The sequence below is a fragment of the Ascidiella aspersa genome, chromosome 3 (genome assembly GCF_963924565.1).
Source record: "Ascidiella aspersa chromosome 3, kaAscAspe10.2, whole genome shotgun sequence".
Lineage (NCBI taxonomy): Eukaryota > Metazoa > Chordata > Ascidiacea > Phlebobranchia > Ascidiidae > Ascidiella > Ascidiella aspersa.
In genome coordinates, this window is record NC_139449.1 from 21,857,434 (window position 1) to 21,878,079 (window position 20,646).

Genomic DNA, 20,646 nt, shown 5'->3' on the forward strand with positions numbered 1-20,646 from the left:
CATGGAATTTTTTTTAAATCCTTAATTTACGTTGTAATGTACAGGAAAACCAAAACTTAACATTGCTATTAGAACTCAAGACATATGTGTATCAGAAATTGTGTTCAATAATTTTAAAAATAAACGTCACAGATTATTACAAAGAAGCTTGACAAAATCGGTAGCAATAGCAAAACGTTTAGCACATGCTATACGTGACATAGATATAAAGGTTATATATGTACATAGTCTACAGGAAAGAATCGTTTAAAACCAGAAATTTAAATAAATAACCGAGATTTATATAAATATTTCCCGGAAACAGGGACAATTATGTTTGCCTAGACTTGTTAGCTGCTCGATAACTTTGGTTAAAAACTGTAATCGTTTGTGTTTTTTTTTCTTACTAATTCAAACCCAACGTTTCATAAGGCGAAGTTAAATCATTTCAATAAGTATTTTTGTTTGGTTTATTGTTGATAAACGTATGCTTCGACGTAAATATTGTAACCAAATCGATGCAACCTGTCCTAGTTCGAACTCTCTTGATGATGTCCAGAATTACGCAACACAATGTGTCACTATATGCCGAAGTTTAGCACTCTTTCTCTACCTAAATCAAAGGGAAGAGGTCTCTGTGGTGCAATGACCATTGATCTGGTCAATGAGTAGTTGCAGTCCGCGATAATTAGGTAAGCACGCGGTCATTCGAACACTCCCCTTTCAGGCCAATTAATGTTTTTCATCGTCTTGATATTGACTAGTATTCCCAACAACGTAATTGTCTTGGTCACAATGGCCTACAAAAGGCAACACCCGTCGCATTGCTTCCTCACTTTTGTTGCATTCAGAGTTGTTTAACAAAGCTAACTGTGGAATTACAGGAACATGAATTGTTATCTACGTGCTTTAACTTTGCTCTTGCTTGTCAACACCGACCGCTTAACAAGGTAAGTTGCTCGAATGGCTTGTTGTTCGGATTTGTCAGTTGATTAACAAAGCAAAAGTTTTACGCGCATTTTAAAGAGAAAAGTAAGGGCCAAGCAGGCCACTTACCGGAGCATTTAGAGGGAAACACTAATGGTTGCCATCATCTACCAAGGAAATAATAATTGCAAAGTTTTACGACTAAAATTGTTTATGTTCTTAGTTATATTGACCGCATGGGATCTTCAGGAAATCATTGGAAATCCCAAGACATTTCGGTTTACAACGACCTTTCTTTTATGTTTTACCTCATTTTACAGTGGTTATCGGTATGCAAAAGACAAAGCGCCCACCAGCCACCGCCCATCCGACACCTTCAAATATCCGCAATCGTTAACAAGTCAAAAACAAGCCGCAAATAACCTGGACTCGGGCTTCTACCATGCGTATGAAGTGTGTCTACCTCGCAGTATTAAAAACATTTTTGCTGTTTATTATTTTACTATTTGATTATTGTATCCCAAAACACTGTTTTTATTAGGATGACGTTGAACAACCGCGACAACCATCGCGTAATCGGGCGGTCAGCACAGAAGAAGAGAAAGCCACGTACTTTCTGGACAATCTCTTCAACGGTTACGATCAGCGAATTCGACCCCACCACAAGAGTAAGTTGTTGTCTAGAATAGTGCTTGAATCAAGGACGTTTACAGAGATTCCCGCATATTTATCATGTTCTATTTGAAATTTGGTCCAGTAAAGATAGATTATTAAATCACCTGCCTTTGATGAAATGTTGTTAAAAAAAACAAAAAAAACAATACTTTAAAAAAACAAATTTTGCTTTTTTAGAAGCAGGATTTTAATACATTCGCTTGGTTGTTGTTATTCGTCGGCATTACACGTTCGTTTTTTTTTTTTTGCTTATTTTAAAAGTGTTCGGCAATTTTTTTGTTGGGGCACAAATTGCTCTTTCAAGAGCTATTGAAGGCCAACTACGTGAAACGAATAATACCAAAAAGTTACGTCATAAAACACTTAATCTTTAGAAATCTGCGTGTAATGCGAGAAATTTATAGTATCATTTAATAAAAAAATAGATTTCTAACGCTTATACCGTAAGTCACACGGCGCAACATAGCCTACCATAGCATGCATATCGTCTTTGCACTTAAACGATGTAATAAGGTATAGTTTTTTTGGGGGGTTCATAGCACTGTGGCCCTATGAAGCACTAATGAGCAAAAATAAAATTACAAAATCTCAGAACACCATATTTAAAAATACAGTACGCAGTGAATGTGCTGCACCACGCGCCCAACACCTACATGACAAAACTGCAATATCACAAAATTGCCCGCGGCTCACTAAAAATAGCTCAAAGACCCACATTATGGTCGCGGCCCACTGTTTGCCGACCACATAGGAACGGATTTTATCAACAATAACAATATAATCCAATTGTTTTTGTATCGCTTTCTAGTCTGCGTTGACCACAACTAAAAAAAAACAATTTTACCAAGATCTAGGTAGCCTACTGTATGCTTATTTGCATCAATAAAAATATTACAGGCATTAAACAGGGTATTATCGCATTTACGTCTGACAAAAAATATTTATTTTTTTATCAAGGGCGACCGGTCAACGTCACAGTGAGCATTTACGTCAACAGCTTTGGGTCCATTGCCGAAACCACAATGGTGAGTGAGCGTACCTTTGGAACAGAACTACACTTTAGGTTAGGCCGTCATTTATTTTTCAGTTGGAATTAGTTAAGCAATAAAATTATCGTCCTGCCACAAACCAAACAAAATATTTTACTTTTCCTGTTTGAAGAGACGACCTTAATATGGTACTACACGAAGTTTTGTATGAGTAAAAACAAGATTCACATAAAATACATCGTTATGTCTACGTTTTCCTTTAAACTTTTTTTTGAATTGTAAATTATAAAATAATTTTCAAGCATCGTTTTACGAACTCCTTCCAAATAGAGCAGTGCTTCCCAACCTTTTTGTTCGCGTGACCACCTTTTCAGTTTTCAAAGCTTACGCGACCCCCAAACTTGGCGTATTTCACATAAACCAGATTGCAATCGTATGTAATTTGGAAAAATGTTCACATTGCTAGACCGATTGTTCCCAAAATTTGGCAAGAACGTCCGGATTTACTCCAGAAGTATATGCACAGTTAAATGAAGTTGCCGATTAGGCCTCCATTGATCCAACAACGACTTATCCCAAAGAAGAAAAATGTGATACGTACTTATGACGTAACAAGAAAAAAAAAATTGACTGTGGCAAACTCGCTAAGTAACTTGAACGAAACAAGAAGGGTTGATTTACAAGTTTTTTTTCAATTCTAAACTAAAGTAATTTAATAAAGATATATAAAATATATACAGGTATTCTTTAATTTTTGTAGAATCTCGTATAAAAAAGTATAGAAAAGAATGTTGTTACAGAGAATTTAAATGTGTGTAAATGTTGTTACAAAGGAGTTATCCAATGCCTCAAAACGGTTATTTGGTGGTTGAATGACCAAGGTTCCTATTTATGGCATTTGACTCGAGCTTCGACCATCCATTGCAAACGATAGTATTTAATACAATTGGTTGACTGGCGGTGTTCTTGCTCACTGCTATAGTTACTGCTAAAGTTTTAGTTATATATTTTTTTCCTTTTTTCGTTTGACCTATAATATTTTCGTTTGACTTATAATATACCTGACAACGTCTTGTGACCCCAGGTTGGGAACCAGTGAACTAGAGAGCTCGTTTACAAACCCACATCCAGCAATTATATAGTTGTATAAAAAGCGTAGGCCGGTTTTGCGTTTATTTTCGTCTACTCGATTTAACTATGAAACTTAAACTGTAATACCGTAAAAACAAATGAAAACATTTTGTCGTGCAAACCATTAATTAAAAGGCAGCAAATTGCAGACCGTCCCAGGCGACATAATTATGATTACCTTTTAAATTCACCTCTTTTTCAAATGAAAAATTTTGTCGAAACAGTCTAATATCGCCACCTGCTGTTCGAGTAATTATACGATTTATATCTTAAAAAAAATACGTTTCTATTTTTTAAGAAATATTTTTGTTTGTATGGTTAACGTGAAAAAGTTGATTAAACGTGGAAAAGTTATTTTTACAGAATACTTCCCACAGGTTTGTTGAGCCCTGTTCAATCGATACGCTATGTATTTGTACAAAATTCGCAGGACTACCGTATGAATATATTTCTCCGGTGTCTCTGGAACGACCCGCGATTGGCATTTGATGATTATGAGGAGGACACTATCGCCCTTCACCCTTCCATGCTGCAGGAGATATGGAGGCCAGACATCTTCTTTGCCAACGAAAAGCACGCTAGTTTCCACAAGGTACGCATGTTGTTTTAATTGCGACCTTAACTGGAAAACCCCATCTAAAAGTATATATGTCAATTAAAAAAAGAAACGTCCAATGTAATTTGTAAAACGAGGCTAATCCCCGTATATTTTTTTAAACCTATTAAATCTTAAAAGTAGTCCTTTTACCAGTAATATAATTTGAGTTGCAAGGTTTGTCGCAAAGATAAGAATACAGAAGTTTTTACCAAGCTTGATAATATATATGTGATTACCTCTATTAAAGGTGACGACCGAAAACAAATTTCTGCGAATTTACAAGAATGGTAACATCTACTCGAGTATTCGGTTGACTTTGACCTTGGCCTGTGCCATGCATTTGCACAATTTTCCAATGGACATACAGAGGTGCAAGATGCAGCTGGAGAGTTGTAAGGATTTGTTTAGTCTGCCCACAGTTTTTAATTATTACTTTTTCAGACTCAATATATTGATCTTTGTGCTGATTAGTATTGATTTATGTTCATTTGAACTTACCTACATTCCCACTTATGCATAATTTATTATTTCAGTTGGATACGATATGAAAGATTTAGCGTTCCAATGGAGAAATGATACTGTCCCGGTTCAGCTTCCGGAGAGTTTAACCTTGCCACAATTTAAGATACTCGGTTACAAGCTTCGATCCTGCTCCAAAGTTTACCAAACTGGTAGGGATTAGTCCGGTGGTTAAAAGTCCTTAACTTCTAATGGGGGTCAAGTTTGTTTACAAAGGCATTTTGGGGTGTACGTAAACTTTTGGTAACTAACAAAATAGCCGCAACAATTCCAAAAAGGCACCAACCCAATAGTGATCAAGACAGTCCTATTCGTATTAAAGATTAATAAAATAATTGTGAAATTTATGAACCGTCGGGGTTTTTGCGTTCGTTTGATATTTTCAGAAGGCGTATTTTTCGTCTAAAAATGTTTTTGCCTTAAAAAAACACATTCTAGGCTCTTTCACGTGTATCGAGGTCACATTCATTCTAAAGCGCGAGATGGGATACTACATGATCCAGACGTACGTTCCTTCCACACTTATCGTGATCCTCTCTTGGGTTGCCTTCTGGATCAACATGGACGCCGCACCCGCCAGGACCGCTCTCGGCATCACAACAGTACTCACCATGACAACACAGAGTTCCGGAGCAAGAGCGTCTCTACCAAAGGTTTGCTAGTTAATAAGAACATAAAACAAAGGCTCTATAAAGCACAAAGTATCGCGATTTAACTTTAATAATTGACCCTTAAATATAAAAAAAAACTTTTTCTATGTCTTTTTGAAATTCTTTCCATCTTTTCCATAAATTTCAGGTGTCCTACGTGAAAGCCATCGACGTTTGGATGGCGGTCTGTCTGCTTTTCGTCTTTGCAGCTCTGCTCGAGTTTGCGATGGTCAACTTCCTTTCTCGTCAGCATAAGAGACTGCTCAACGTTCGACGAAGTTGGCTGATGAAGCAAAGGGTAAGAGCTTTTTTCCCTTTTAACACAAAAATAAAAATAATTTAAAAAACAGGAAGTCGAAAACGTACACTCATGAAAATGTAAATACAGATACGGGAACTTATTTCGGAAGGCCAATTGTTGTTGAATTGTCGTTTTTTTTGTTTTTTGTAACTAACTTACCTGTTTCAAATAGCAAGATAAGTAAAATAAAAAGTTTTTTTGTTAGGCTTACTTTTTGGTCGAAAACGAGTTTTAACACCCTAATATACTATAGATTCTGCGAAATCGATCTGCATCGCGTATTGACGTTCAAAACGTACCCGAAGAACCAACAGTTACAGAAGGCGAAGATACAATGGACACCTACCACGTTGTTGGCCGAGTGCCCTACAGGGTAGGCTTATTTCTTGTTATCCATTACCTGCCTACCATTTCGACTTATCCAAACAGAAACTTTCTACTCTGTCATGGTTAAAGTTAACTAAACTGCAGCTGAACTGCAATTCTTAAAAACATAAATTTTTAACAAAGCGATAAACATTTTTTTGTACACATAACGAACGTTTACATCATTCCTACAACTGTAACTACGTTCTTTTTTGAAATTCATAATTCATTCGTGTTTACTGCCAGGAAGAAAAAACTTCAGGAAAAAACAAAAACCTTGCAGATCAGTACCGACGTAAGGCTCAATGGATTGACGCATGCTCGAGGGTTTTATTTCCTTCGACTTTCATTATTTTTAATATATTTTACTGGACGACTTACAAGGTATGCTAAATATGTCTGGACCAAAGAAAACATATAATTATATATTTAATTATTTTGTTTCAGTTGAAAAACAACATCGAAGAAGAGTATATGGAGGGCGCTATTCCATTTGGCTAAGCTTTGCTTACAGTGCAATACTTTTAAGGCCAAACGTGAAGCCATGTCGTGTAGTAGTAATGCGTTCTTGGAAAATAAACAGCTAACTTTTTACCATCAGTCTGCGACACTGGACTGAAAGGTTACACTTTAAACGTGCAATACAGTATAAAATACAATTACCAGTCGATTAATTTGCAGTTTCTTCCTATAATTACATTCATATTCGACTAATTAATCCTAAAAATATTCTTTATCGGGCCTTATAGTTTTTACTGGAGATACCACAATGCTTCATCGATTTATATAAGATGTAATTAAGTAATCTAAGCCTAAAACTTAAACAAAGCTTGCCGTGGCCCAAAACGCTAAGCCAGTACGCATCGATTGGAGGTTAAGAAAGCATAAAAGGGTGTCCAGCAACACACCCGGTCCGGTAATTAAAAGCTTAGGGAGATTTAATTCGCCTGTGGAGATTCTTTTATCTGCAGCTTTATTGCATGCCTTTGGAAGGTCAAAGTAAAAGAGCGTATTGGACAAACAAACTTTTACGTGCAAGTGCCACTTTCTAAATTTTATCTTAGAAACAACAGTAGCGTTTATTTAGTAAAAATGTGTAATTGTGTGGCAGGTCAAAACACTTTAATATTTGTTATTCGTTTCAATATTAGCGGTTCGTAAAATAAATGATTAATTAAGACATACATTTATGTAGTGCGTCACCTTATACTGATCTACAGCGCAGGAGACTATGTAAAGTTTGTAAACAAAGCTCATATCAGATATAAAGCATTAGTTCCTTAAAACTCTATTTGACTTTCAATAGTGACCAACATTACAGTAGAACAAAACGTCAAGCTAAGCGTTAAGGGTAAAGTTAGTGATCAGATCGCTCGAAAATTGTTTCATGACGTAGAGATAAGTAACAACAACTGTGGAGCAGACAATTTATCGTAATACTAGAACGACCTAAAGGAAAACATATCTGTAAAAAAAACAAAAAGCCAATTTGAAGTATGCCGCTGTGACAAAGTTGTTGGATTAGTTTTTGACAAAACGGCGTAACAATTTTTTTCAAAATACATTTTGCCTTTCTGATAACCGCTAAAGTCTTGTTATTAAATTACGTGAAAATGGTATTTCATTTGAAGTCGGGAGGTTTTAATAACTTGTAGTTTTAACTACCTCTGATTTAACTAAAAATGTTTATAGCTTAAATATTTTATTATTACGTGGCATGTAAGCTAATGTACACAGCATTATATGGTTCAGCTAGAGATTGATTTCTTGAGTCCGTCACTGCTTTACAACGTCAGAGAAACCGAGAACAAGAGCTACAAACGCGTCACAAAAATAAAGCTTTCGTTGGGTGTTATCAGATTTCGCGTCTTTTCCGTGCCCGAAGAAAGCCAGTTTAAGTTCTGTTGAAACTGGCAATTTGCTAGGAAGCTTAATAAGACAATAAAACTCACGAAATCGTCTAATTATTTTTAATGGCCGAAATATTTGGCCTGAACTGGCGTTATTAAATGAATATTAAAGAGTTTGCGAGTTGCAATCTTGCGCGCGCCTTAGATTACAGCTTACAGAAGCGTTAACCGGCCAGAGAGACTGAAAAAAGTATTTGAGAGAAAGCTCTGTCATTAATATCTCCGTGGAGATGCCGTTGAAGATACTCCGATTAACATATGGTTGCTATTGACGTCTCAGGCTATTTAGTATAGATGTAAATTGTGGACTTAGCCTTGCGTCTGCTGTTTGCGCACAATGAGTCGACACATTTGCACAATTCTCTTGATGTTCAGCATCATCGGTTTGACACAGTAAGTTACTTTTGGTATAGCATAGCCGCAACTACAGGTATAGTTTTGAAATTTTGCTTGCTTAGTTTTTGTCCATTCAAAAAAGTCGACGAACGTACATTTATATGATAAGTGCAATATTCCGTCGAAATAAACCTTACATTTTGTGTTACACTTCCAAACAACGTTTTAGAGGTTCTCAGCATTCGAGTGACCAGCCCCCTGTCAGTCAGCGCCCTTCGTACACCCTCAGCAATTTACAAACCCTAATCAGTGAGGGAAAGGGTCCAAATAAGACTGAAGCAAGTATACTTTGTTTAGCTCAATGGTTGGAGTGAGTAGTAAGACACAGTAAAAATATAAACGCCCATACAGTAGTAGCTAGCATTTTTTTCATCTAAAGGTAAAAACGAATAACGCTATATTCGAAATGTTCGAAATGCTATGTAGCTCTGTTTGGGTTTTGATATTCTTACTACGTATACTTTTTTAAGTATATGTTAATACTGAACCGTGACTATATAACCTTGGTTGTTATTGTTGTTTAAGTATAATAATGCTTTTGCTGTTTTAATGGAAGTGTTCTAGATTTGTAGAGGCAATGTGATAAATAAGTTAGGAGGAATACACTTTCGTAAATTGTGGGGAAAATATGTCAACACCCCTTTTTGTAAGAATAGCAACCTAATGCCTCGAGCGATTAACTGGCACAAACAATTTTCCGTACCCGAAACCGTAAATCCTAAACCAGTGGTTCTTAAACTTTTTGAGACACACCCCCCTTTTACAGTTTTACCAAAACTCACGCCCACCTTGTTTCAAAATCGAAAAACATAAAGCAGAACACCAATTTATTTCCAGGTATGTTGCATCAATGCGAGGGATGTAACTGTTTTTTGGATACCAAATGTTTAATTCGAGTATTAGTAGCAGGGAAATATCACTTCGCCTTACTGTTTAGTCATAATTCATACAGAGTTTGTCAGTTTCTCGCGACCCCCAATGTGAACCTCACACGCCCCACAAGAGGGGCGCGCCCCCCAGTTTAAGAACCACTGTCCTAAACAAACAAGGTAACAAATGAAATAAGCCATAATGTTTTATGTATAAACTTGATTCAGAAGGTTTATAAAAATAAGCCGCATGTATGCATCCGCCAAAATTGGCGCTAGCCCTGGTAAAGATGCTCACTTCTTGAATTAGAAAAGAATAGTGTATAAATTCTATATCCGCGTATTTTATTATAGTCCAATGCCAAGGATTCTGTTCATAAGCATGCAAACTTTACATCAGCGGAAGAGAAGGCAACACATTTTCTTAACAACCTCTTTAACAACTACGATTGGCGGATCAGACCTTACCACAAAAGTAAGCCGAAACAAGATACATGCTGGATTTTTTTCCATCGCTAATACATTTAATATTCGATCTAAAAGTTTGTAAATATTGACTTTCTTTTTTAACTTCTTGGTCTATATTTGTGTAAAATTAATAATTTTTATTTTATTAGAAAAGCCGGTTAACGTCACAATTAGCATTTTCGTAAACAGCTTCGGATCAATCACTGAGACCACAATGGTGAGCGCAAGTTCGTTTAAATCACTGTTAATTAACAGCGGCTGTTAAGTTCCATTTCCCTATGCGCTGTAATGTAGGCAACTTGGCTGCAACATAAAATGACATTGTGGTCTTAATTTGAATTAGGATCCCTGATATGCCTTTTCTCCACACAGATTATATTTTGAGATGCTTAGAAAGTAACAAGTTAAGTAAATTAATACCGTAGGTTCATTGTGCATGTGCAAATTCACGATGCTTGTTCACTATTACTAAAGTGACTTCTGCTGGTTATATGTGCCATTCACTTTACGAAACATTGGTTGCATGGGTTGACAATTGTTTGGCATTTCCCGGCTCGACTTCCTTTCGTTTTGAGCTGCAAGGCAGGGTTTGATATTGACTAATTTAAAGTTAAATATATTTTTTTAAATCAAGTGCGTTGCAAACTAACATTCCCATGAGGGTCACATATAATAACGAAATTGGTTTTACTGCCCAATAGGATTATCGGCTGAACATTTTTCTTCGGAGTATGTGGAACGATCCACGTTTGACATTCGACGAAGGTGATGAAGACGCGATCGCACTTCATCCGTCAATGTTGGAAAATATGTGGAATCCCGACATATTTTTCGCGAACGAAAAGAAGGCTATATTTCATAAGGTTTGACAATAGAAACATACCTTTGTCTGTAGAGAAATGGGCAGTGGATGTTATAAAAATCATTTCATCATGCCACATATAGCCTGTGACAAAATCGCATAAAGCCGTTTAAGTAACATCTTCGGTCAAGTACTTTTGGCACAAAATATTTCAATGAGGCAAGTCATAGGCTGCTGCATTCTAGAATGAGTTAAGTCGTGAGTCGAATTTACGGGTACGAGACACACAAAATTTTGCTCAATTCCGATACGTCTATTTAAAACTTTATGTTTTTAAAATAAATTGACAGTTTGTTACGATACGCGAAATGCTGGCTACGAGAAATAAAGGTAATTTGAGCCTGTCAAAGTAGGTTTCCTAGAAAATGTAAACTTTTCAATTATTCTCTTTTGGTAGTTAACACTTTTTTATTTCACTACAGCCCACTTTAACTTTCTTATAATAAATATGTATTTTCAGGTAACAACGGACAACAAGCTATTAAGGCTCTATAAGAACGGCGATGTGCATTCGAGTATGAGATTGACATTGACACTTGACTGTGCCATGCATTTGCAAAACTTTCCAATGGACATACAGACGTGTCAAATGCAACTTGAAAGTTGTACGTTGTCGTTGAATCAACTTTCGAATCTTGCGGTTATTTTATTCGATAATAACTCAATGACCTTGTCTTGGGCTACAAATCATTAATTTTCCCTAAGGGGTTGAATGTTCTACGTAACAGCATTAACTTGTGACGTAGTTTAATCCCGCGTAGGCATAAAAATACCCTTTAAAGACATTGAGGTAGGCACGAAACCAAGACAGTGCATATGGTAATCAATTTCTTTAAAATATAATTAGGAATAATTATAAGTAATGGCAAATGACCTAAAGTATTGTTTACAGCAAACAAAAATTTAGCGGTTTGCTCGTAGTGAATGATACCCTTGGCCAGAATTCCTTAATTTACGCTGCCCACGAATTGGCCTTTTTGCGATGCTGTCATTTATTATTCATTTGCGCAGTTGGCTACAGCATGCAGGATTTGACGTTTCGGTGGAAAAACGATACTTTTCCCGTTCAGCTGGCGAAGTCCATAACTTTACCGCAGTTTAAAATTTTGGGCTACAAGCTTCAATCGTGCACAAAGACTTATGACACAGGTAAGGCAAATGCGTTAAACAAAACTAGTCCAAAAGGTTGACATTTAAGCGTCCTACAACAAAAACAGTAGTAGCGACAAAGTGATGTTGAATGCTGAATCAAACGAATATTTAAATCACAAAAATTAAATCTTTCCATGCAGACCGAATCGTTTTTTGTAAATTCATTTTTGTACGTTTTTTCGTATGTTTAAACTCGTGTAGATTTGGGGGATGTTTTTCGCACCACTGTCGTTTTGCGCTTCGCACGAATATTTACTGCTTTGTAAATATAAATAAAACTTCGAGACTACATACGATAAAATTCGATAGGCTATAAAGCACGGTGTGAGACTCTCTCAAAAATAATCTAGTTAATGCTTCGTGCATATCGCGACTAACGTCTTACCATATACATGGCCATTGTATCTTACGTAACAGTAGTTTTTCAGTAAAGTTAAGGCATCGATGACACCCCACAACTTATTTTCCCAATTCAGTGAGTATTAATCATGTGTCACGTCTTGTTCTCAATTAAACGCTTTGTCAATTTAATCTCAATAAACGTAATTTTTTAACACAGGTCGTTTCTCTTGTATCGAGGTTACCTTTATGCTAAAGCGCGAGATGGGCTACTACATTATCCAGACGTATTTACCCTCAACATTTATCGTTATCCTTTCCTGGGTTGCCTTTTGGATCAATATGGACTCGGCACCGGCCAGAACCGCCCTTGGCATCACCACAGTGCTCACCATGACAACGCACAGCACTGGAGCAAACGCATCATTACCAAAGGTATAAGATCGTCCCTCGGAGATAGGGGTGTCCGATAATATCGGATTGGAGCCGATACCCGATGTCGAGTGTTAGTATCGGTACTATGATTCGATAATAGGATGTTGTCAGTGCCAGTCCAATACAAAATTAATAAGAAATGTCAGCTATAATTTACGATTCAACGCAGCTAAAATAAATTAAAAAAAGTAGATTAATAACTCGTGGTAACTATCAACCTCTCAAAGTCACAGTAATTTGTGGCATAATAATATAAAATAAATATCTTTGATGAACGTTTCAACTTCTACTTTGTTCTTGTTTGAGCATAGTAACGTCATTTGGTATCGTATCGGATCGCAATATACAGTCATTTCAACTATACCCATGTATCAATTTAATTATGTATGATCCCCAATACACAAGAAAGTCTGCACTGATTTAAAATAGAAAAATAAAGCGAAAAATTTTATTACATCGTTGTCTCACAGCACGGGCCGCGGGCCACACGCTGTCCATGCCCGGTTTTAAATACATTTACTAGTGCTATATAAATTGCTGAAAATCAAACGGGCAATCTACATAAGAGGCAAATTATCTGTGAAGGATTTGACATTTTTATAATTTCCTCCTATTTAATCTTTTCAGGTGTCCTACGTGAAAGCCATCGACGTTTGGATGGCGGTCTGCCTACTTTTTGTCTTTGCAGCTCTGCTCGAGTTTGCGATGGTCAACTTCCTATCTCGCCGTCAAAAACGTCTGGTGACAGTTCGCACAAGTTTTCGAAGAAAACAACGGGTAAAATTTATGGATCTCAAAAATGGTTTTATTTGCGTTTGAAACTTGAGAGTACTATTGGCTCTCAACGAAGTATAACGTTATTATATACTAGCGAGAAGTATACCGGTACTTAACAACTACGTTTATTTACATTACAACAACAAAGACAATTGCATGTGAAAAACGCAACGCTGAAATAACAAAAAAAATGTAAACATAAAAACATTTTTTAATGCTTCGATTTAAATTGTTTTGCATAAATGAACGAAGGACTACAATGCGGCGTGAGAAAATTCTATCTTGCCTTGAGTTTAGTTAATGTAATTTGCTACCGAGTCCATTATGTTTGACAGGTAAAAATAAACTGTTTGGTTTACACAGGAAGAAACCCCAACAGATGAAAGCAGTCTCGGACATCAATATCGACGCAAAGCCCAGTGGATTGATAGATGTTCGAGGATAGCCTTCCCCACTACTTTCCTTCTTTTCAACATATTCTACTGGACATATTACAAGGTTCGGGTAACATCTACTTTAGCGCACACAATGCAAGCAGTGTTATTTACAAAATGCAGAAAATGCAATAGCAAGTGTGGGCTACTTATTAGGATGTAATGTGAATTTATGAGTTACCCTAAAATGTGAACTACATCAGTCGGCGACCCAACCAAATCAAACGGCGACCCAATTTTGGGTCACGACCCTTTGACTTGGGAAGCACTGAACTAGATTAGCAACTAAATTTATCTCGTTTTCCTCGAAATAAACCAAAACAAAACGCATGTTTTCTGTAGGCTAATTAGACCCATTTTCAAATGCAAAAAATCCTAGGTCCCTAATAATAGTTGTATTATAATATAATTCCTAAACCACATGTTTTAACAAAAGAAACAGATAAAATTTATTACGGCCCGCCGAGCCTTTTCAGATTTTGACTCAAGCCAACGCCTATAGGAAAAGTTTGCCGAGCTCTATAATATATAATCAACTTGAGGGTCGCGTAGGTTTTTGAAAACTGGAAAGGGGTTCGCGACCATGAAAAGCTTGGGAACCACGTTTCTAGAGAAACATGCTTGCTGACTTGGTTACGTGTTTGAAAGTAATACAAGTTGCATTGGAAGTTATTTACTGCTAGCTGGCGATCTGCAACGCGAATCCAGTATTCTGTTTGTAATTTCAATATTATATCACGAAATGTCATCAGCAAACGATTATATTTAAACAATTTACTATATTCGGCCCAAATTGTAGGTAATTGCCATAAAACAATGCTATATGTACATTTGACACATGGTTACCACTACAAAGCAAAACGAGTTTTTGTAGTTGTTGTTTGCTTTTTCAGGGTAATAAAAGTCAGTTGAGGATATTCCTTGATGTTTGTTCTTGGTTAGTTTTTGAAAAAAATTGTTAAATCGTTTACAAATATGGTGTTCAATTTACAAAATGCTATCTATGTACTAAGGTCCGCATTTGACACGACAAAGGTCTAGCTGAGGGCTTCATGTTAAAACAGTTCTGCGGTGTATAATAAAAATATGCTAACAGCATTTTATTACGTTGCAGTTGCAGAACAAGATCGAAGAGAAACATATGGATGGAGCATTTCCGTTTGGGACTAGCGGAGAACTTTAAAACAGAGGGATTTTGTATTAATGCATCTTGATATAGTAGTAAAAAAAAGTAAAAAAGTGGTATTAAATACGAAGTGTTGGACATTCCTAATCCACAGAATGGGCGAAGCGACATTTGTAAAATGATGGTAACATTGTAAAGTATAATCTGTTTTAAGAAAACAAATGATTTAAGAAAAAAATTATACCTAGGCTACTTCTGAAGTTTGGTCACAAATTGTCCTTCTCGCTTCATTTATTTTCTACGGAAACCATTGCTAACTATTTCTTGAGTAATCATTTAACGATATGTTTTTGATCATACATTCACGTTCCGCTCAAAAATGACATGAAATAAAATATCTTCTTCTTTTACAATAAGGATTATGTGACCCACGAAGCCCTTGCCGCCAGCGAATAGCTATCATATAAATATTGCAAAAGCTTTTTTTTAATAAATATGTAGTAGGGTGAAAATCAGTTGCAATTGTTAAATAACTCTATTCATCCAATTGTGTTGATGTTTTTAGTATTGCATTAACATTAAACACTCTTTTCGCTGGTTTTACTATAACGTGAAATTTTTTATTTCTTAGATCTTTAAAAACGTAAACAACATTACAATCGGTTTATATTTAAAAATGGCTTAAAAACGTATGCCACAGTTGTGTGTCTTACAAATGGAAAGTATCTGGACAAAGAGCAACATCCCATCAGAGAAAACAAAGCACGTTGCAACGTTTTGTTGTCTCTACAACAATATTAAAGATAAAAAAGAGTTCAGGTTTCCAACCGAAAATGGTAACAAGAGTTCCCTTACCTATAGTGATCCAAACAAAGCCACAAAGGTTATAAAAAGATCTAAAAGGTAGGGGAAAGCGGGGCAAAACGGACCCCTACCTTTTCTCGTTAACGAAAATTGCCACCGTCAATATTTGTTTACTGAACAGTGACTATCGTCGAAAAAACGTTTGTGGCTAAAAATTAGGCAGATTCGATTTTGCACAAACCTGGAAGGGTAGAAAATGTATTTGGGGGATATGGACATAAGGATAGCGCAGTAAAATGATGCCTTTGTTACTAAAGTTCAAGTAAAGATAAAGTTATTTTTTTGCTAAATAATAAGGTAAGGGTCTGTTTATTAGTACGAAAAACAGTTGTCGCTCTAAAAAAAATCAGGTGTTTATGCTATTGATAGTGTTGGGGCAAAACGGACCCCCAAGCGGGGCAAAACGGACCCCTCACAAGTTAATCCGTCATTACTAGCCTAAAACTGCACTTTTTTTATTTTTTTATTTGTCTTTCAGTAAGACATTTTGGAAATTGAATAAAATTAAAGAATAAATCATTATTTTATATGTTTAGATCAGTTTGACCGGAAGGCCAAACAATCAGAAATTTTACCAATATCTGTTAAAAAAGCTCGATTGCTATTTGTTTTAATACTTATGAGTTGGTATACATTAAGATAAATATAAGGCAGTTTTTGCCTATTTATAACCATTTAACTTCACGTTGTAAGGTAACTTGTGACAAATATCTCTGAAAAGTTTTACGCGCCACTTAAACACATATCCTTGATCCGGCATTTTCACACAACAAGGCAATTAAATTATATTTTATTAGTGGGGTCCGTTTTGCCCCGCCAGGGGTCTGTTTTGCCCCGTGAAAAAATCGACAACAAAAGTTAATTTATTCCGAAGGTATGCTTCTTTCAGTTGTTTTTTTTAGCATAGGAGTAACTTACAGTAAAACCTTTCAGTTGATACCCTATTCATCAAAAAATATTTTGTTAAACTCAAAATATAGCATTTATCCCTTACGGGGTCCGTTTTGCCCCGCCTTCCCCTATGTAAATTTATTGTTCAGCCGCAAGTATCTCACCAATGCACGGTTGAATAAATAATCTGATTTGAAATAAGTTCTGCTGTGTTTTGTTCTAAACCAGTGTTTCCCAACCTTTTTGACACTAGTGCCCCCTTGGGATCAATATTATTTCATATCGCCCCCCTCATATTGCTTTACAGTAAAGTATTATAATAATCGTTGCCTAACATCATAATGTCTTCACTTTCGTTTCGATAAGCTGTCAGTCTTATTTTAGGTTGTCTAACATACATTCACTATAGGAATTTATGGATACATTAATTCACCAGGTTATATAATTACCAGGAAAAACTCAACTTTCTGCACCAATACTTTAAATCAGGGGTCGGTAACCTTTTTTGTCACGGGAACCAATCAAACTCAAAAAGGTATCTGTGGGCCGCACAAAATGTAAACTAAGAATTGCGTTATTGGAATGTTAGAACAACTGTGAATCAGGCGGAACTCAGATTTTTTTCATTCATGCTACTAATGAAAAGTGTTATAAAACTAGTTTGAGGAAACGTGATAACCTTAGTGTTTATAGATAGTGTAATTCAGTGTTTGTTAAGCTGTTTAAGTCCTGGCGAGCGAAGCGAGCGCGATATTTTTGGTGTATACAAACATTTATTTTATTTCGTGCTAGTATTCACTACATTGCCGAAAAAATAAAAAAAAATGTAAAAAAATACATGTCTTACGTTTTACGTTTTCCGTTTGTCCACAACGGTAAAAAGGCGCTAATTTATTGCAAAGACAGCATCAAAACGTAAACAAACTGGACGTAGTAAGATCATTCGAAAAAAAAAAAAAAAAATTTTGCCCGTACTCAGTTAAAATAGTCAAAAAGTATTTGAAATGGACTCGTTTCTAGTTGTCAAAGAGGTGGCGGGCCGTAAGTTGGCGACCCCTGCTTTAAATATACAAACATGTTGCCGCGTATAAAACTCTGAACGCAACAACAACCAACAACTTTGCATAAGAAAGTCAATTATTACGTAACAATGGTCGGAAAACTACTACATGTTCGCAGTACGAAAATTGCCATTTAAGGTTAAAAGTTACCTACAGTCCTGTTTGTTACTATTGTTATGTAAACTTTTTATAAAATTTAGCCTATAAGTACTTTTATGTAACGCTCCCTTATGTGCATTCAGCGCCCCCCAAATTAGAAACAGACCCAAAACGGGCGGTACCGCCCACGTTGGGAACCTCTGTTCTAAACCTATTTTACAGTTTTTTCATTGATAAAAAAATGATTGGGCCACAGAATTTTTTTGCAACGTAAATGGGCTACGAAAGAAAAAAATATTATACAATACAGTCCAGGTGTAAACCGAAGCTGTAGTAAATAGAGTAAGAAAAGAAAGAACAACTATAATGAAATCGCAAAGACTGGAGCAAGAACAACGCCAAGAAGTCGCAAATAAATAATAAGGTCACGCAAAAGGTAGGTTACGTAAAAATAATAAAAACGAAATATCTAGGTCCTAGAATTACTTATAATAGTGGGTGTTATAATATGCTAAATATTGATGATAGCTCATATTTTGTTTAGCCTAATATCCTCTTGAAAATCCAGATGGGCCATTTCGGGTTGTGCAACGAACTCTACATTGTGACAGTCGTATATGGTGAGTTGTCTTTCCAGTAGACTACTTTGATGTTTGACGCAATGTCGTGAGAGGGCAGCTTGGTCATTTTTGTCTGAAATGTCTTACTTTTCCTAATGGTTTCTATGTGCAGTCCATCTAGTCGGATTTTTGTTGTTGTTTGACCGACATACTAGTTTCTTCATAAATCACATGTGACGACATAAATTGTTCAGTTAGCGCACGTAAGGTTACGTTAAAATCTGATGTATCCTTGTGGGGTGTAGAGCTGTTTAGAGGAGTTTGCCATTAAAATTTTGTATTTTCAAACATGCCATACAAAGCACATTTTCCACATGGGCCCGACTTCCATCATCAATATTTTGGCTATTTAACGCTAAAAGTCGAATAATTTATAAGGATTAATCCGAGTGTTAGTGTGTTTTTTTATACGTGAAAGTTGATGTAGGTACTAATTCCCTTTCTTTAGCCAACAGCCTTAGTATGTTTGGAAACTGGGAGGGCCAAACTGATATATGCTCTGTTGTTCTTTTTTATTTTTTTTTTCGGTGAACCGAAACGTTCTTTACAGGAACTAGCCTTCCGAAAGATATATCGACCATATTTTTAGGAAAACCTGATTGGTTCGCTTTTGAAAAAAGTCTGGATAATATTTCTGTTGTAAAACCTGGTGTATGATTATCTATTAATCAAATTCAGCACATCAATAAACTCTAACTGACCTTTGTTTGGTTGGTAGAAAATTTGTCTAAACACCAATGACATTCTAAATCTTCCACCATTTTTTATCAACTGTTTATTTGTGATAACCAAACAATTTATAATGAATCGTTTACAGATTTCTCTTATTTTTAGTAAGTTTGGCAATAAACGCACGATGTAGTCACTAGTGCATAGCAATGTTTGCCAAGCATACCGAATTGTTACTGTCTCCTGTCACGATACCTTCCGTTTAAAATAGCAGTTCTTATTCCAGTATTGTGCATTCAAGAAAACACATGGCCAATTCTACAATTGTGGATCTTGCTCTAGATGGGAGTGGTGAGTGGTGTTTCAATGCACAAGCGAGTGACCGCTTTACAAGTATACGAATTACATTTTGATAAAGCGTTTTTACGGCAGCCGCTACAATAATTAATGGTTGAGTGGCTATATTTCTTTTGTAATTCTTTTACGATTTTCGTTGTTTCAAGTGTCGACCTCCATCAAGTAGTTGCCTGCTATCTTTACAATACTCATTTATGATCTGCCATGCAAAACTTTTGGCTCACTGGTTTAAGGGAGTGCTTAACAAATGCCGTAAACCTTGAAGTGACGTTTCCAGCTGATTGTAGCAGTCGGACAGATATTTCACGCACGCATGTAGAAAGTATGTTTTCCTCGGACAATTTATGTGTTTTAAATAACAGGTAAGCATAAGCGGGTGTTGCACTAGCAAAATATTTTGCCGAAGGCCCAGTTGCATGCTGATATATACCATTTTTACCCTAAAATTGACCTTAATTTCAGTTGTACGAAGGATTTGTCATCAATGTTGCCAGCTTTGTGTAGTGTTTTCACCATCTCCTCACATCTACGGCGAACCATGTGCTTCTCCACTTGTATTTTCGCCAATTACAGTTTCTAAAAAACAAGTAGCCTTTTCTCAAAAACAAGTAGCCTGCTTTTTGAATATATATGCGAGGTCGTCCTAATCCACAATATGGAAAACTTCATAAAACAGCTCTACATCCCACAAGGAAATATCAAGACTTGAACGAATCTACGTAGCGACATGTATAAAAACCAGTATGACAGTTCAACAAAATATAAATTTTCGACCAGATGGACTGCACATAGAAACCAATGGGAATAGAAACCAAATTGACACGTCAGGCAATAATAACTAAGCTGCATAGTAATATACTAGAAAGAATAGCCCCCACCCCAAAATATCGTAAAAAAAGTATGTATCCTGACAGTAAAACATAATGTTTAATTTTAAACCATCTAGTAAAATCGCAGTATCAGACGTGTGTTTACAAAACACACGTATTTTGAAAAATATATCTTTTACTTTTTTAGTTTTACTTCATTATAAGCAGCTGTCAATGGTTTCGCATTCCATAAAAATCCAACCATTTATTTTATAGATATTGTGTTTGGGTTCACAAATGTTCTATTGCCCCAGCGAAGCCCATGTCCGAGCTCCCTTTAAACGTTCTCTAAGTTAATAGCATTATCCTGGTC

The 20,646-nt window shown here is 36.1% G+C and overlaps 2 protein-coding genes across 2 annotated transcripts; both read left to right on the forward strand.

The window, feature by feature from the left end:
* Positions 1-1,501: 1,501 nt before the first annotated feature.
* On the forward strand, positions 1,502-6,636 carry LOC146160819 (glycine receptor subunit alpha-3-like). Its single transcript, XM_083385025.1, has 10 exons — positions 1,502-1,574; positions 2,539-2,606; positions 4,132-4,293; positions 4,547-4,691; positions 4,833-4,970; positions 5,257-5,471; positions 5,617-5,766; positions 6,023-6,142; positions 6,382-6,519; positions 6,583-6,636. Exons 2-10 carry the CDS (start codon positions 2,604-2,606, stop codon positions 6,634-6,636), a joined length of 1,125 nt encoding a protein of 374 aa, XP_083241151.1. The 5' UTR covers positions 1,502-1,574; positions 2,539-2,603.
* Positions 6,637-8,295: 1,659 nt separating this feature from the next.
* Positions 8,296-15,465, forward strand: LOC146160820 (glycine receptor subunit alpha-4-like). The gene is made up of 11 exons (XM_083385454.1): positions 8,296-8,438; positions 8,611-8,719; positions 9,665-9,785; positions 9,928-9,995; positions 10,480-10,641; positions 11,101-11,245; positions 11,652-11,789; positions 12,352-12,566; positions 13,194-13,343; positions 13,707-13,841; positions 14,892-15,465. Exons 1-11 carry the CDS (start codon positions 8,383-8,385, stop codon positions 14,958-14,960), a joined length of 1,368 nt encoding a protein of 455 aa, XP_083241580.1. The 5' UTR covers positions 8,296-8,382; the 3' UTR covers positions 14,961-15,465.
* The last annotated feature ends 5,181 nt before the right edge of the window (positions 15,466-20,646 follow it).